The sequence below is a fragment of the Nyctibius grandis genome, chromosome 17 (genome assembly GCF_013368605.1).
Source record: "Nyctibius grandis isolate bNycGra1 chromosome 17, bNycGra1.pri, whole genome shotgun sequence".
Lineage (NCBI taxonomy): Eukaryota > Metazoa > Chordata > Aves > Nyctibiiformes > Nyctibiidae > Nyctibius > Nyctibius grandis.
In genome coordinates, this window is record NC_090674.1 from 4,514,739 (window position 1) to 4,529,680 (window position 14,942).

Below are 14,942 nucleotides of genomic sequence, written 5' to 3' on the forward strand. Positions count from 1 at the left end.
CAAGGGCAATAGGCTTGGGCAAGAATGTTTTTGAATAATATCAGGGTAAGCGGAAGGACAAGCAGGATGCTGCATGGCAGTGAATATGGAAGTACACTTACAGCTGGTGCAGCAAAGAACAAAAGAAAACAAACTGCAACAAGAGAAGAATGGTACCAACTTCTGTTTAAAAGCTACACTCCAAAGAGGCAACACTGCTGTCCTTCAACAGCACCCAGCGTTCTCTACATACGATGCAAATGTCACATATGGACAATTCTCAGATGGAGAGTCTACAAAAAAAAAAATCCGCTCTAACATTTCTTACCTGAGCGCAACTGCACAGGCTGCACAACCCTCTTGCCGTTAACGTAGGTTTCTGATCGTTCACAAGGCTCCAAAGTAACAATAACTATGAAGAAAACAACATAGACAAATGAGACTTTAGAGAGCATTGTATAGAAACAGAAGTGTGCAAACCCTAGAGGCCTCTCATTTTCTGCCTAACACCAAAACAAGACAGAAGTGAATCACTCTTTGATGCCATGCTGGTTAAAAAAAAGAAATAAAGCCCCACGAGAAAAATCAATACTACTGACACCTCCACATATTGCAGTTGGAAATTATTATTTTTTCTGTTTGAATTTTCATGTTTATAGTTAACCAAGATCAGAACTTCACTCTTATACATGCTGTAGCCTGCTATTTGAAGCTATTAACACTTAAATTTTATTTTCCGCCCCTAAGACTCAAGAAAACAGCGAGTCAAAGGTGATGGTTTTCTTGAGGTAAGAGAAACTTTCAAATACCAGTATTCCCTGGCCAACTATCAAGTGAGGAGTGAAAGATTCAGCAACACTTTGCTAGGAGTAGTAGTTTTTTTACCTTCACCATTGTTGTTCCTCTCACTTCGAAAGATACAGTGTTCTTCTTTGATATGAGCCCCACTCAATACAATGTCTTGCCTTCGCTCAGCATCAGCTTGGCCAACCCTGGGTCCAACAGAAGATATTTCAAGAGCAAATCAGACACTTTCTACAACTCTGTGTAGGACAATACAGCCTAGGAATATCCAAGAAAAAAGTCTGAACTGTTAAGACTATCCTTCATGTTTAAAGGTTTGAACTAGCGCTTAACTCTGCATTGCAGAGAACTTACCAGATTTACCATGAACTGGAGGATAACAGCTTGACAAAAGAAAAGAGAAGCTTTCTCTCCCTTAAAACATGTAATTTAAAGAGAGAATTAAAATGTTAAACACCTCTGGATTTAATGTGTTTCATTCCCTCTTGTGTACTCCCTTCTCCCTTTAGCAAAGGAATGCAGAAGAAAAGAGAAAGTGACAGGAACTTCCAGAGGTGTGTTTCAGCTGGCATACAGTGATCATCCCTTCCAATAATCACCATCTGCACTTTAACAAGAAAGCAAAAATGGCTCAGGAGACTCCTGCTGAATAATTTGATGCCACAAGCAGCTTCATCCAGCTTCCAGACAGAGAGAGGCTGGCTGTATCCCTGGAGCATGAAGATTTATGATCATTTCAAATTCAAGTATTTGAGTAATTCTACATACGGACAACTTAATTTTCAATCCTAATGTTTATGAACTTCTTGCTCTACTTATTACTCCACACATTTCCGACGTCAGCTAGCTAGGCTCAAAACTTACAATGATTTCTTAAGCCCTAAGCGATTCTCATCATTCTGTGCTGAATTCTCTACAAGTTTGATATTCTTTTCAGTAGGTCCAATGCATATTACAGTAGTACTATACAACAGCACCTGTTTGTGTACTCTTCTCCATCTGTTCCCCAGGAATATACAAACAAAGCAACCAAACATGGCTCAGTGCTCCAAAAGCAAAATCCACCTCTCTTCTTCCAGATATCTTGACAACAAGTTTTGGAATATAATCCGTTTTAAATTCCAAATCTGGCAATTAAATTTAATCTCATGTATGTGAATGCAGAATACATTAATTGTACAGAGGCATGGGTAACAGTTGATTTAAATAATAATGTGAACACTCATCCATATTCCAGTTGCTTTGATCAAGTACTACAATTTTCAATCCTCCACCCATCAAAATCTCAAAGGCATTTTCAGTAAGTTTTATTACTTTTGTTTTGTTATCACGCTTTCTTTTACTGCCCAGGTGTAGTAACAAACTACTTATAAAGCTGAGTGACTGCACACATTACTTTTAAATCACAAAATCAACTTAAAAGAAAATGCATTTCTGTACTTTTTTCCACCTACAGCAATCTCATGCTGCACATGTACCTGCAAGTTGAATAGCTCAAGGCACAATTATTATTTAAACTCATGGTGTCTCCAGAATGGGGATTTAAGCAAGCAAAGAAGCAGACTTCTGTACTAGCACCAATCCTCACCTAGTAATGCCATCTTTGATGTAGTAAAGCAGACATTCAGACATGAGTGGATCTTCATTAAGGTTTACAAGATGAGGAGTCTGAAAGAAAAAAAAGAAAATTTAATTAAGAACTTAGGACCTACTTTCAGGCTTCTTCCCACAGCTGTGGAGGATGTATATTAATCCAGCAGGTTTGCTATGTATATTGAGGTTATTCCACAATGCATTTTTTCAAATATAACCTCTTGCAGCACTGAAATGCATCACAAAGTAACAGCAGAAATACAGCTCAGCTTGCTTAGTTATCTGAAATATCAATCAATAGAGAGAATGAAGGTTCCTTCTGGGGGAAAATAAAAAAAAATGATGATGATGATTCCTTGTAAAGTCTCTAAACTTTGATAAAGGAAGTCCAACAGCAGAAAAGGTTGCTTCAGTAAAATTTTGAAACTGATGTGGAATCAACTTTGGCTTTTCTTAGGCAATATAGGTCAGGTGATCATTTGGCAAAAAGTTTGCTAACGTCAAAAGAAAAATCTAAAACTACCACCAATCTCTGATACAAACAGCTAAAAAGCTCTTCATCTAAAGTTCTTCTAAATTTAAATCCACTACGGTTACTAAACCAACCTTCTTTGGTGAAAAAACCCCATTGGAATCAGCAAACAAGTCACAAGGCCTTGGTGTGAAAATCTAGCCAGTGAGATAGCAGTAAAAACAAGCACAAAAGAAAAGGCAAAAATGATTAAACAGAATTAAAAAAGAAGGATGATAAAAGAGAAATAAAACTGTTAATAAGTCACTTGTCCCTTTGTTACCCTCAAATAGAATAAATTTAGCAAAAGGAAATAAATTTGGCTCGGATTCCTTGGGAACATTGCTTCCATCAACTTATTCTAGCTGCAAAAAGTTTACTTAAGAGAGATGTTAACAGCACTTTACAGAAGCTCAAAAATTACTGGATGTTCACAACAAAATTTGTCTTTGAATGAAGAAGTCTGATTGTCAATTGTTCAATGGAAGACAACTATAAAGACAGAAAGGGAGAAAAAAAAAAAGGCACCTTTTTCACCCCCAAAAATATAGGGGGCACCTAAAACCACACCTGAAGATGTCCCATGCCGTCATCGCTATTCGCTGCATTTAAATCAACATTTGGAGCTGTATAAAGCTCTTATATCAAGAGAAAACTGGAGAGAAACCAAATCCCAGGCACAGCCATCTGATGTAACACCACTATGACTTGTACCACTTGGACACTTTGAAAACAATGCTGTACCCTGTGCATACATGTTTTAGCATCTGAGTTCATTTACTACATTAAATCAAAGTCTGAACGGTCTTTCACAGGCAACAGAGCTTTGTAAGAAATAAAGCTCAATAACTTGAAAGATGATGCTAGCAAAACCCACTACTCACTCATTCTGAGATCTATTATTCATCCACAGCCAGTTATGTCTGCAACTTTCTCCTGTACAGCATTCCTCAAGCATGAGCTGAAGGATCTTCCCTGCTCCCATCTTTGATGACAGCAAAAGCAATTTAATTTCCACAATCTATTTGAAGAAGCTTCCTGTCATCAAAGGCACAAATGGTAGATACAGCTATGATTGCACAATGTGATACCTTTTAATTCATGAAGTGGGCAAAATTTACCTTACAGAGTTCAACTTACAGCTCAGCTGGCAAAAACACATTGCTGTCCTAGCATATGATGAGATTTATACTGGTACCTCAGAAGTGTCAAGTCGTTATAAAAAAAAAAACCCAAAACTTCAAATTTGCTATCTACATCTCCTAAATTTTCACAACAGCAGCCACAGTTACTAGAAGGAGAACTAATGAAACTGAAGTGCAAGGATAGCAAGGAACAGAAGCAGACAGGACTAGCTCAGGAGTTTTATTTCTCCTAATAAATCCTATATGGGTAAAAATAAATACTATCTATTACCAAAGCAACTACTTAATCCAGATGGCATTTATACACAAACCTGATCAGCTGAAAATGCACCAAAAGAGTCATCAAAAAGAGCTGAGGGCCTCTGAGGGAAAATCTAAAAGGAGATGAGGATCCATAACATAAGAGAAAGAAATGTAAAGAACACTCAACGAATTAGCGTCTTTACAAACCTGGGGCACTTCTGGAGTAGATATCAAAAGCAAACGAGAGTTCTACCTACTCCAAACATAACAGTCTAACACTACTTTAAATGAAGGATCAAACACTTTAACCAATTCTGCTACCCTGTATTTCTGTACAATGCCTCTACATAGGTCAGCATTTAACCTTAGATCAAGTTTGTTACACACTTGCACATGGAAGTTTCAGGCTACAATATTACCTTACGCTTCTTGTTCAAAGATTTTTGAGATACAGGAACGTACGTTCTTTTCCTTGTACTTCAATAATTCTGCTTTAACTGCCTAGATAGCTTCTTTACTAACTTATCATTTGATATTAATAGCACTGATTTATGCCCTTTTTCTGCACAGTTCTGCTTCTTTCAAATTTCAGAAAATGGAACTATTGACATGTACTGAAAGAAATATTCCCCTGCATCCCCTGTGGTCAGTGGTTCATTAGATTACAATCCCTTTTTTCCAAGGGAAAAAAGGATTAACAAACATTCAAGGAAGAGCACCTAAACAAGACTTCAAACTTTTCTGTGTATCTCAAAGAAGAATAGGTAGAGTACATGAAGGTCACACACAGCTACTGCACAAATGGCAACAATGATCTAAGAGGCAGCATTTCTGAGTAGCTCCCGAACCAACAGGTAGGCAAGGAGCTGCAAACACTCCTCCTTGCAGCACAGACTTTTCTAAAGGAAGGTACAAAAAAGTTCAACCATTTTTTGATATCAGAAGTCTCCCCATTAACTTTTCACGCTGCTGCTATTTCATCATCGTATTAGGCTAGCACATGGCTCCATACTTTAACGACCAGTGGAAGCTACCATAGGCAATTCCTTCTGCAGCTCTGTAAAAGCATGACGTACTGTTGCATCATGTGAATGAGGAACAGCGTCCAATTTTATTATTCTGGGCAAAATAATCCTTAGATGTAGAGTGTTTTGATAGATTCTAACACTAAAGCTATTTCCAAAAAGATATTGCACAAGGAACTTACTACTAAGAGTCCAAACCTCACTTATGTTCTGTATCTTACATGAATACGAGCCCTTGTGTGAATAGTAGCTCCCTCACCACTCTCTCCTCCCAGGCTGATCAGCCTTTTGGAGACATGATGAAATAGTTACTCATTTTCTCTACCTTTTTAGGTGAGAAGACTCCCAGTGTTCCTCCGTCTTCGCGAATGGCAACTCCCATTTCTGCCAACAATGCCTCCCTGAGAGAGAAAAACAAGGTATTTATCATATTTTAGGCTTCTTAGACAAAATAAGGTCTAATGAAAGTCATGTAATGAAATATATTAGACTTTCAACCAGACTATCCACTGACCATACAGCCAGGACTGTCACCACTTCATGTCACAACAGGGCAAGTTTCTAAACTTTAGTCCAAGAGTTTATATGTCTGCAGAACAGCAACAGCAAAAATTTGACAGAGATTTAACACCATTTTAGTGCAATCACAAAGTAAGTACATTTTAGGACATTACACTCATTGCTTCTTTAAGGAAGGTTAAAGTCTGTTCTAAATTTAAATATTTAATTTAGATACAAGGAGCTACCACTATTCATTAGTTTACAAAGACTGAACTGGCTCTTTCTGATCTAATATAGAAAGTACTCCCTCCTTCTTAAGACATAAAAAGGATTGTATTGGGTTAAACTGTTCATGTAACACAGTATTCTTGGCTTTGACAAATCACAACAGTGATGCCAACACAGAAGAATAAGAACATGGCAAACACCTTAACTGTAGGAAATATAGGAAAGCATATGGCTTTCAGCATTGCCCCTACTGTTATATATAACACCAAGGTCAGCAGAACTATCACGAAGCACTATTCTGCTGTTCCACTGCTTTTGAACAGAGTAACATCCTCCATTTTCCACACTTCTGTTTTCTAGAGACCACCCACATCTGCAGCACTTCTGATTCCTGACCTTTCCATCCTAATGGCCTCTGTTTTCCTCAGCTTCTCTTCCCATGTCTCATTCAGCTCTGCAATGATCTTCTCAGATTCCTGTGTGAAAATCCCAGAAGCTGTTTTACAATTCTTGTCAGAGTTCCTTACATAATACACAAAGCAATTAAAAGTTCGTGCTCAGTTCTAGACCTGAAATTAATTTTGGATATAAAAAGTACTCTCAGCACTTCAAAACTCTAAGGAGTCTTCCTTAGTTTTTAAAAGGGTAAATAGCCTTGAAGGCAAGCTGAGAAGAAAAGACGACTTCATATATAACCACAATTAGACTTTAATGTGAATCACCTGAATTTTTTTTTTCCCTTTTTCCTTTTTTTTTTTTTTCAAATCTGATTTACAGACATCATTCAGTAACTGGATGCCAAGGGACTGCAGAGACCACACCACTATTTCTATGGCAGCAGGTTTCTAATAGGAAAGGGATATGCAGTGTGTGTTCCAGCCCATTCCAATCCCTGTGGCAATGTCTCACAGACAGGACATGAGAATGAAGCATAGATTCAACACAGCCAGCTCTCCCCACTCATCCACCCATGGAGATCGGGGGGGCTTTCATAAAAATTAAGAAATACTTCACTGTAATGCACTTCTGATGCGGTTCAATTCTATGCAGAATTGGGACAAGGCTGCTATTGTCTGCATAAAGCATGGTACTCTGTGTGCTTCACATTTTAATCTGTGGGGGCTGGGCGAATACAACAGTGGCAGGATTATTCTTCCTCCTTTTTTCAACTTTGGGGCAATTTGGTTTTCTGAAAGCTGAGTGCATTTGCTAGTCAGACTTTGTCCACACTAGTGCTGACCAGGCTTCCTGAAGTCTATACTTCTGATCAAATTTTCCATAATTACCACCGTATCAGAGGGCCTGTAAACAAGAATCAAGATTTCATTTATAATTTAGTTGTAGCTCCAGGCTACAATTAAACTTAAATAATCCTAACAGGAAAGGCTGTGCAGGAATCCATTTTCTAGCCCACTGCAGTTAAGTGCCCTTTTTAAGGTGCAAGTGGATTTCAGACAACTTCCTACTGGATATATTTATGAAGGGAAGTTCTCCCAGGTTCACTGCTATTTAGCCTTGGAAAAGACCAAAATAATAGCCTCCTCCAGCGATACGTACCTTCAAACGTTCGATAGCCTCTTCTCCTCCAGGTGTCGACATGATTCTTTCCTGTATACTGGACACAGATGTTAAGCCCACCTGACTACTGAGAGAGCAGGAGGATGGAGATGCAGTGAGGGACCCCATGGAGGCTGTGGAAAAATTGCCAGGACGTTGATTCTCGGAGGCTAGCAAGTATCTATGCTTATTGTTCTGAAAATCTTTCAAATCTGGGAGAGAGACACACAGACACGGGGAAGGCAGAAAGATGGGAAAGAGGAAAATAGGAAGAGGGAAGGAACAGGAAAAAGGAAAGGAAGGAAATACCAGTGTAAGAGGAAAGCATTTAAGCAGCAACAAGACAAGTTTTGCAATTTTTAGATGGCAGTTCTGAAACAAATCTTTTAATATTAGTATCGATAACAAAGATAACTCAGTTCAGACCCTGAGGATTATTAGTAAAGACTGCATCATAAAATTGAAAAAAAAAAGTTACACACTTGCCAAAAAATAAACCATCCTATTCCTAACTGAACACTAACCTGAGCACCATTGAACTCAGACCAGGAGCAGATTCAGTTCCTGATGAGATTAGTGACACTTTGTGCTGAAGCCTGAATAAACATCAACCCCTTAAACTCAGCAAAACGTTCTCTTCCAGACACCTTTAATCTAAAATGATGATTAAGTAAATCTTTGTCATAGCAGTGGTTCTGCTGCTGAACCACCCAGACCACAAGGACAAAGAACTACCCCTACTTAAACTCTCACAGGAGAGTCAGTATGTAAATCACCTGTCAGGCCATGACAGGGAGCAGAGTTTCCTCTTGACCCTCCTGATCGGAAAAATGGAAATCTAAGGTACCTGATCAGTGAAATATCTGATAAAGCTCTCATACTCCAGAAGGTGCTTTAAAGTTCTTGGTCTTAGTTTAGATGAAGAATGCCTTAAAAAAACCCCAAAATTTAATAAGGCAGCTTGTGTAGCCTGAAAACCTGGAGGCCTGAAAGATGCCTCCTTGAAAGACAGAAAACAAGGAAAAAGTGCATGAATGATTTAAGAACAAATATCCAAATGCAATTTATTTTAATCTAATTTTAATCTAACTTAGCTTCTCAGATAGGTCTGTGAGCCATATCCTCAGAATAATCACACACCAAAAAAAAAATCTTCTAACATGGAAATATCAGACAATTAAATAACTCAGTTTTAAAAATTGATAGTTTTAAATTCTATTTCAAAAACAAATCCTTTAAAATAAGTATCCTTAGGAAAGAAACAGGTCAAATCAGACCTTGCAATTTATAAACAAGGGCTTCACACTTACAAAAATGAGATGCTCACCCAGACATTGCATAAATTTCCACGTCCTCCTACATCTCCTCTACTCCTATCCTGAACAATTCTGCTATTGTCAGCCTTACGCCCTAGTTCACTCCACATTCAACCTGCTGTTTCAGCCTCCTGAAACTGATCGAGTCAGTTTGAAAACCACCATCTGCAAACACAGGAAGCAGGGGTGGAAGTTCAACAGAAGAAAAGCAGGTTAAGGAAAGGGAATGCCATCAGGATGAGGAAAGCAGGCATGACAGAGCAGGGAGGATGAAGTCTCAAAAGGCCAACAGACGCATGCACTCCTGAAGACGAAGGAAGTGGCACTTGCAATAGCTTTCACAGTTGCTGTGACCACAGAGAACCAAACCCCTCAACATCATGCACGCTTCTCCTGGAGGCTGCAGCTTTCACACGGATGACATATGCACACGCTGGAAGCAGCATCAGAACGTACAAGGCCAGGATGAGTCTTTACACCACCAGTAGCTTTAGTTTTAGGAAATTTCAGACAGATCTCTGCCAGTTGATACTGTTTGAGTGAGGGTGAAGAAGACTGGCTAAAAGAGTTTTTAAAGTCTACCAACCCAAAATTTACATATAATACATTTCTCTTGCAATGGACTACGTCTATTTCCCTTTCATAGAAGCAAACAGTAGAACAGAAATAACATTATATTTGCTGACTGTTTTTAACCTAAGTTAATCATCTGCAACCAAGTATTTGAGCTCAAATAAGAGACCTTCATTAATACAAGATGTCCAACTTATTTTTTTTTTTTAAACAGAGGCTATATAAAATAAATAAACCTCAGTCTCCAGGAGGAACTGATAACATTTCATCTTGAGTTAATCAACTGACTCATTTAAAACAAATACTTCTAGGTGGAAAAGAGATGTTAAAAGGCCAGGAACCTAGGTGAGCAGAAGCTGTTTCAACTGAGTAACTTGAGAAACATTTGAAAAAAAGATTTTCTAGTTCAAATCTAAACTGTTGGCTGTCATGAAAACAGACTAAAGAATTACCACTCTCCTTTCTATATTCTGCCAGAAAGCAATGAACATATGTTGCATTTTAAACTTTCCACTTTTTTTTTTGACTGTCAATCTAAGAAATGCTGGCTAAGCTAGTTTCCATGAAACTACATTGCATTCCACAGTGGGTGTTCTGTCTGGGATTTCCCTGTGAGAAATGCTGGCATGCAAAGCTCAGTTAAAAGCTGACCCAGAGAAAGCAAGTTAAAAAGAGAACCACACAATACACACATTTGCCTCCACTTCCAGAGTATTCATCTCCCATTGGATCAACTGAAAGGAAGCAGGAGGGAAAATACAAGAAGGATCAAAATTGAAGGTTCACCAGCAACACAGGAAGGGAAGAGAACACTACTTGATGTTTAAAGAAACAAAACACAATTTTCAGTAACACATAGTTTTTTCAGTTTTGATTTAGAACCAAAAAACACAGACTGTACCAAGCATGAAAACACCTGCATTTCATTGTCTTCTGGCCCCATTCTCTTGAAAACAAGCAAACAAAAAGGTAAATACATGTTACACATCTGTAAGCAGTCTGTGATTTAAGTCAGGACTTCTGCTTCACAGGCAAATAAGCTCTGAAAAATCCAAAAGTGGTGCAACGTTCACCTTTTTTTTTAAAGCCAAAAAAATTTTATAATCCACTGGAACACATTCTGTGTTTTTACGGGCATTTCCTTCACTAGGAATTAAATAATTGGTCATATTATAAGAGAATGTAGCAGCTAAAATTTTAGTTTATATGCCTTATTTGGAATGAGGACAAGGAAATAATTCAGGCACAAGTTTGTTCTGGTGTTTTAAGAGGTTGCTGGCAAAGCAAATCAGTACAATACCACTCTGCCAACTTAACTCAAACTCGCCCCAGAAGAATTCGTTATTTGTTCACAAGCAGCTGTTTCATAGCTAGTTATTTTGAGATGACAAATGGTTTGTCACTCAGGACACTGTCTAACAGGAATTAGCCACCGTTTTCTTTTCTAAGCAAGGATGGCATTGAAGCCAGGTATAAACTAATAACCTTAACCAGTTAAGGAGGAAGAAAAGATGCTTGCTTTCTCAGTAGGAAATTAAGTTTCTATATCTCAACTATCCTCCTTTTATTGGCAGCCAGAAAAAAAACCCTTCATAACTCAACAGGGCAGCTCTTGAATGTGTAAGTTTTATTACAAAAAAAACCAATTCTACAGGAATAGGAAACTCCATCTCTAGGTTTTTCCTTAAGAGTTTGAAGGTGGCCTGTCAACTCTACAGACAATCCTAGGATGGCTTGTTTAATGACAGAAGAGGCTACCGTTCCTAAAACCCATGTTCAAAATTTAATATCTGCACTTACATTGAACTTCCCTGTTTTAAATCCCTTTCTCTCGCGGGCCCAGCTCTCTCTCCTCTGTAAGAGAGACCAACCTCAAGATGGTAAGGTCTGTTTAATCCACTTACTGTCAATAATATCTCCCAGCCCTTGGGCACGCAGGAGATCCTTAAGCCTTGTCACCTCCTCCTTCAGCTCACGCACCAGCTTGGCATTGGGATCTTCATTGATAACAGCATTGCATTTAATCTGTTTTGCACGATCAGCGTATCTGGAACCAGACCAAAAAAAAACCAAAACCGTATAATGAACATATAAGCGCTCCCCTATCTTATCTGCAACAGGACTCCAGCAATATGGGAGACATTTAGCTTAGGCAATAAACCCCCAGCTCTCTATTCATATACAATAGATTGGTTTTCCTCTTGCAGGGTAATTGAGTTCTTGCCAGTATAGAGTCTTCTTCCCCACAGACTTTCTCAAAGTATAATAACCCAAAGGTTTGAAGGATAGAACGTGGCCATTAGAGCTAACAGCTACCCATATCCATCTTGGATAAAAACAAAGTACCTTAAAGTGCTCAAAGTTTCATCGTAGTTTATGTCTGCCGGACTCAAAGCAGCAACCATTGCGGTTCTGGAGTTACCACCTATAATGAACAGGCAAGGTTTTAGATGAAACTACAGTGCACAATCTAGGCACTAATTACCTACTAAGTATCAGTATTTTAAATAAATTATAGAATTCAACTATATTCTACATTACTAAGGAACACACAAAAATCATAGGAAAGACAGCTGTAACTTTAACAAGGGTGGAACTATATGACTCAGGTTTGACTACTAAAAATATTTAACCTCATACTTGATACAAATTTAAGTTAAGTGAGTTAAAAGCAGTCAGAAAATTTAGCGAGAATTTGTTTCCATATTGGCACAGGCAAATCCGACATACCTAGATTCTCTCGAAGCAGCCATGTTAGTACAGAATCCCTGTACGGTATAAAGTCTGTCTTCTTCTTTTTTTTAGTCTACAAAGAAAGAACACACTACTGAAAAACAGACACATCCAGCTTTTTTATTCAGTCTAAAAGAAAGTGATTAATTTCAAAAGCTCTGGAACAGAATGTGAATCCTGGGTCATCTGTTTACTTACACAAATAGCATGCAAACATCTTGCTTCAAGAGATGCCAAAAGTTTAATTCCACACATTTAACACAGGATATGCTTTGCAATAAAAGGCCTGATTATAATTTGTGTGAAACTCCTCTTAACACTCAAGAGGTGCTTAAAATGTGAGTGTTAGTCTTGCAATAGTTCTATTGTCCCTTGCCAAAGGTGAGTAAAACTACAATGGACAAGTAAAATTACTAAGGGCAGGTACGCACCAGATGTTACATCTGAAAACTAGAATAGACTATCACCTACAATCCACCATGTGGAGTAAAGAAAAAAAACCATGGAGACCAGAAGCATGAAAGCAAAGACAAAAGTTATCCCTACTAAAAGTAAATATTCCCAAGGTATGTCACCAAATCAGGAACAGGGATGTAATAAAAGAATATTCCTAAATACATACTTAAGTGTGTACTTTTCATTAATTCAGCCCCAACCTTAGAACATTTTTAATTCTTAGTCCTGATAATTCTCAGGCTTCATGACTATAATTTATAGTCACAGGAATTTCTCAAAGACCTGACATAAAAGATCTCTGCTCTTTGATTCCAAAGCGAAGAGAAGAAAATCTTACACTCAGGCAAAAAAGACAATATCCACTACTACTCAGACCATCATACCTTATTGGTGCAGTTATCCTAAGTTGAAAGCATTAAAGAAAGAGGAAGAAGATACAAGATGAGTTTCTAAACAGAGCTTTAGACATAATTTCCATGCTAGCTTGGATAGTATTTTCTTTTCTTGAGGAGTCAAATGAATGAGAACAGTTTTGATTTAAAAAAATCTAAAAAGCACTTAAGCTACATGAACATGTCTTCTAGAGAAATGCAGGCTTCTTTTGCAAAGCTAAATAAACCAATGCTTCAATCTATCGACAAATAAAAGTTTCTACCAGTCTGCATCACGTTCACAGAATACCATCAACACTATCAAAAAACACACAGCTAATTTGGCCGAGAATGCTAGGCCAAGAACAGTGAATGATTCTGCTGTACTCCATGGTTTTTACTGTCTCTGTGTCATTACCTATGGAAAGGTTGTTGCAGGTGAGCAAATGTGGTACTTACCACTTCTGCCAGTGCTGAAATAACTTTGCCCAGAGTTGTGAGAGACTTGTTTATATTTGCTCCTTCCTGAGAAAACAGAATCCAGTATTATATAGTAATTAAAATGAATCTCTGTAGACTAAACAAGCCAGATGTCACAACCATGATCAGAGAGGGGGGAAAAAAAAAAAGTCTTCAGTTTTGCAACTATTTTTTCCATACTTATAACAGCAATCCTTTCTTTTCCTTATTATTTGTCAAGCAAAGACTTCACACGGTGTTTGTGCACCCACTTCCCTTTCTTTCCCCATACATCAATGGCCCAGTACCTTTAATCGGGTTCCTTTGGCACCAGTTGAATCAGCTCGCTCACTCCCAGCTAGATCCACAAGGCTAATTTTGCTGACCTGAATAGAGAAAGCACATTAACAACGAGAATTAGTTCTTGGTGAACTACGCTAAGAACAAAACTTCAAACAATTCTATGGCATGAGAAGAACTCTACTGTCTAAAAAATCACCATAGTGTGCTTAAAACTACAGTCAAACCAAGTTTTCACAAGCAATTAGCCTGATGCTGTTACCTTATAGATAAGAAGTGTCTGGGATTACGCTCTAAGTATCACTATACTCTAAATTACCCAAAAAGAGAGAGGAGGTGGTGCCTTCAATACATATTTTTTTTTCAGATCCGTCCACAGCAGTCAGTTCAGAAACATGAACATTACCTGTACTTCAGCTACTTTTGCGTGCAGAGCCTCTATTTCAGAGTGATAAAAGCCAGAAAACTGTCCCATGCTAAACAGTGTATGTCCTTTTAATATGCAAATTCCATAAAGTGCCTAAGTCTCACTCATCTCAATTCCTGTGCCCAAAGAAAAGAACTGACGAGTCAAATATTTTGCACTGACAAGCAAAACCACAGAAAGTTCTGGGAACAAGACTGGGGAAGGTGAACTCCTTTCATTTCATATATCCATCCCCATAGAACACAGTCCTTAAGGCAGTATTTTTCCCACACCTATATATTCTTCTCCTGCACATATTCCCCATTTAGCTGTTTTTAGCATTACAATCAAACAAAATCCCATAAGAAATAAAAAGGCTCTGTCAAGGCACACAGCAAGTTCACCCTTAAACAAAACACCAGAAAAAACAATTAATTCTCATTTTCTCATTATACTGCCACAAAGAATAAGTCACTGCAGGGTAGATTTGTGGAAAAAAAGTCAGAAAGCCACTTCTTATCTGTAACATACCTTCTCTGTGCAAAGATCAGTTTCTGTGTCATGCTTCTTCTGAGTAAAGACAATTGTAAACACAGCATGAGAACGGCTGCTGGTTTCATTCATGTTGGTAGCGGCCACAGTCCTAAGATATGAACAAATATAGACAGGTTTAGAAAACAGCAGACTCTATGCTGCAAGTACAACTACTTGCAGGGCTGAACGTAGCTGTAGAGAAATGAGA

The 14,942-nt window shown here is 38.1% G+C and overlaps 1 protein-coding gene across 2 annotated transcripts in view; it reads right to left on the minus strand.

Annotated features, from left to right (window-relative positions):
• Positions 1 to 14,942, minus strand: part of KIF1B (kinesin family member 1B) — an 88,740-nt gene that overhangs the window by 48,253 nt on the left and 25,545 nt on the right. The window contains exons 7-19 of one of the 2 annotated variants that reach the window (XM_068415222.1): positions 14,732 to 14,843; positions 13,803 to 13,880; positions 13,495 to 13,560; positions 12,206 to 12,281; positions 11,822 to 11,900; positions 11,380 to 11,522; positions 10,168 to 10,209; positions 7,587 to 7,798; positions 6,426 to 6,505; positions 5,626 to 5,701; positions 2,372 to 2,451; positions 865 to 971; positions 308 to 391 (exon numbers count right to left, since the gene is read on the minus strand). In XM_068415222.1, the coding sequence (XP_068271323.1) occupies positions 308 to 391; positions 865 to 971; positions 2,372 to 2,451; positions 5,626 to 5,701; positions 6,426 to 6,505; positions 7,587 to 7,798; positions 10,168 to 10,209; positions 11,380 to 11,522; positions 11,822 to 11,900; positions 12,206 to 12,281; positions 13,495 to 13,560; positions 13,803 to 13,880; positions 14,732 to 14,843 (1,235 nt within the window). The remainder of the gene's footprint in view (positions 1 to 307; positions 392 to 864; positions 972 to 2,371; positions 2,452 to 5,625; positions 5,702 to 6,425; positions 6,506 to 7,586; positions 7,799 to 10,167; positions 10,210 to 11,379; positions 11,523 to 11,821; positions 11,901 to 12,205; positions 12,282 to 13,494; positions 13,561 to 13,802; positions 13,881 to 14,731; positions 14,844 to 14,942) is intronic. The other variant, XM_068415221.1, reaches the window with a different exon arrangement.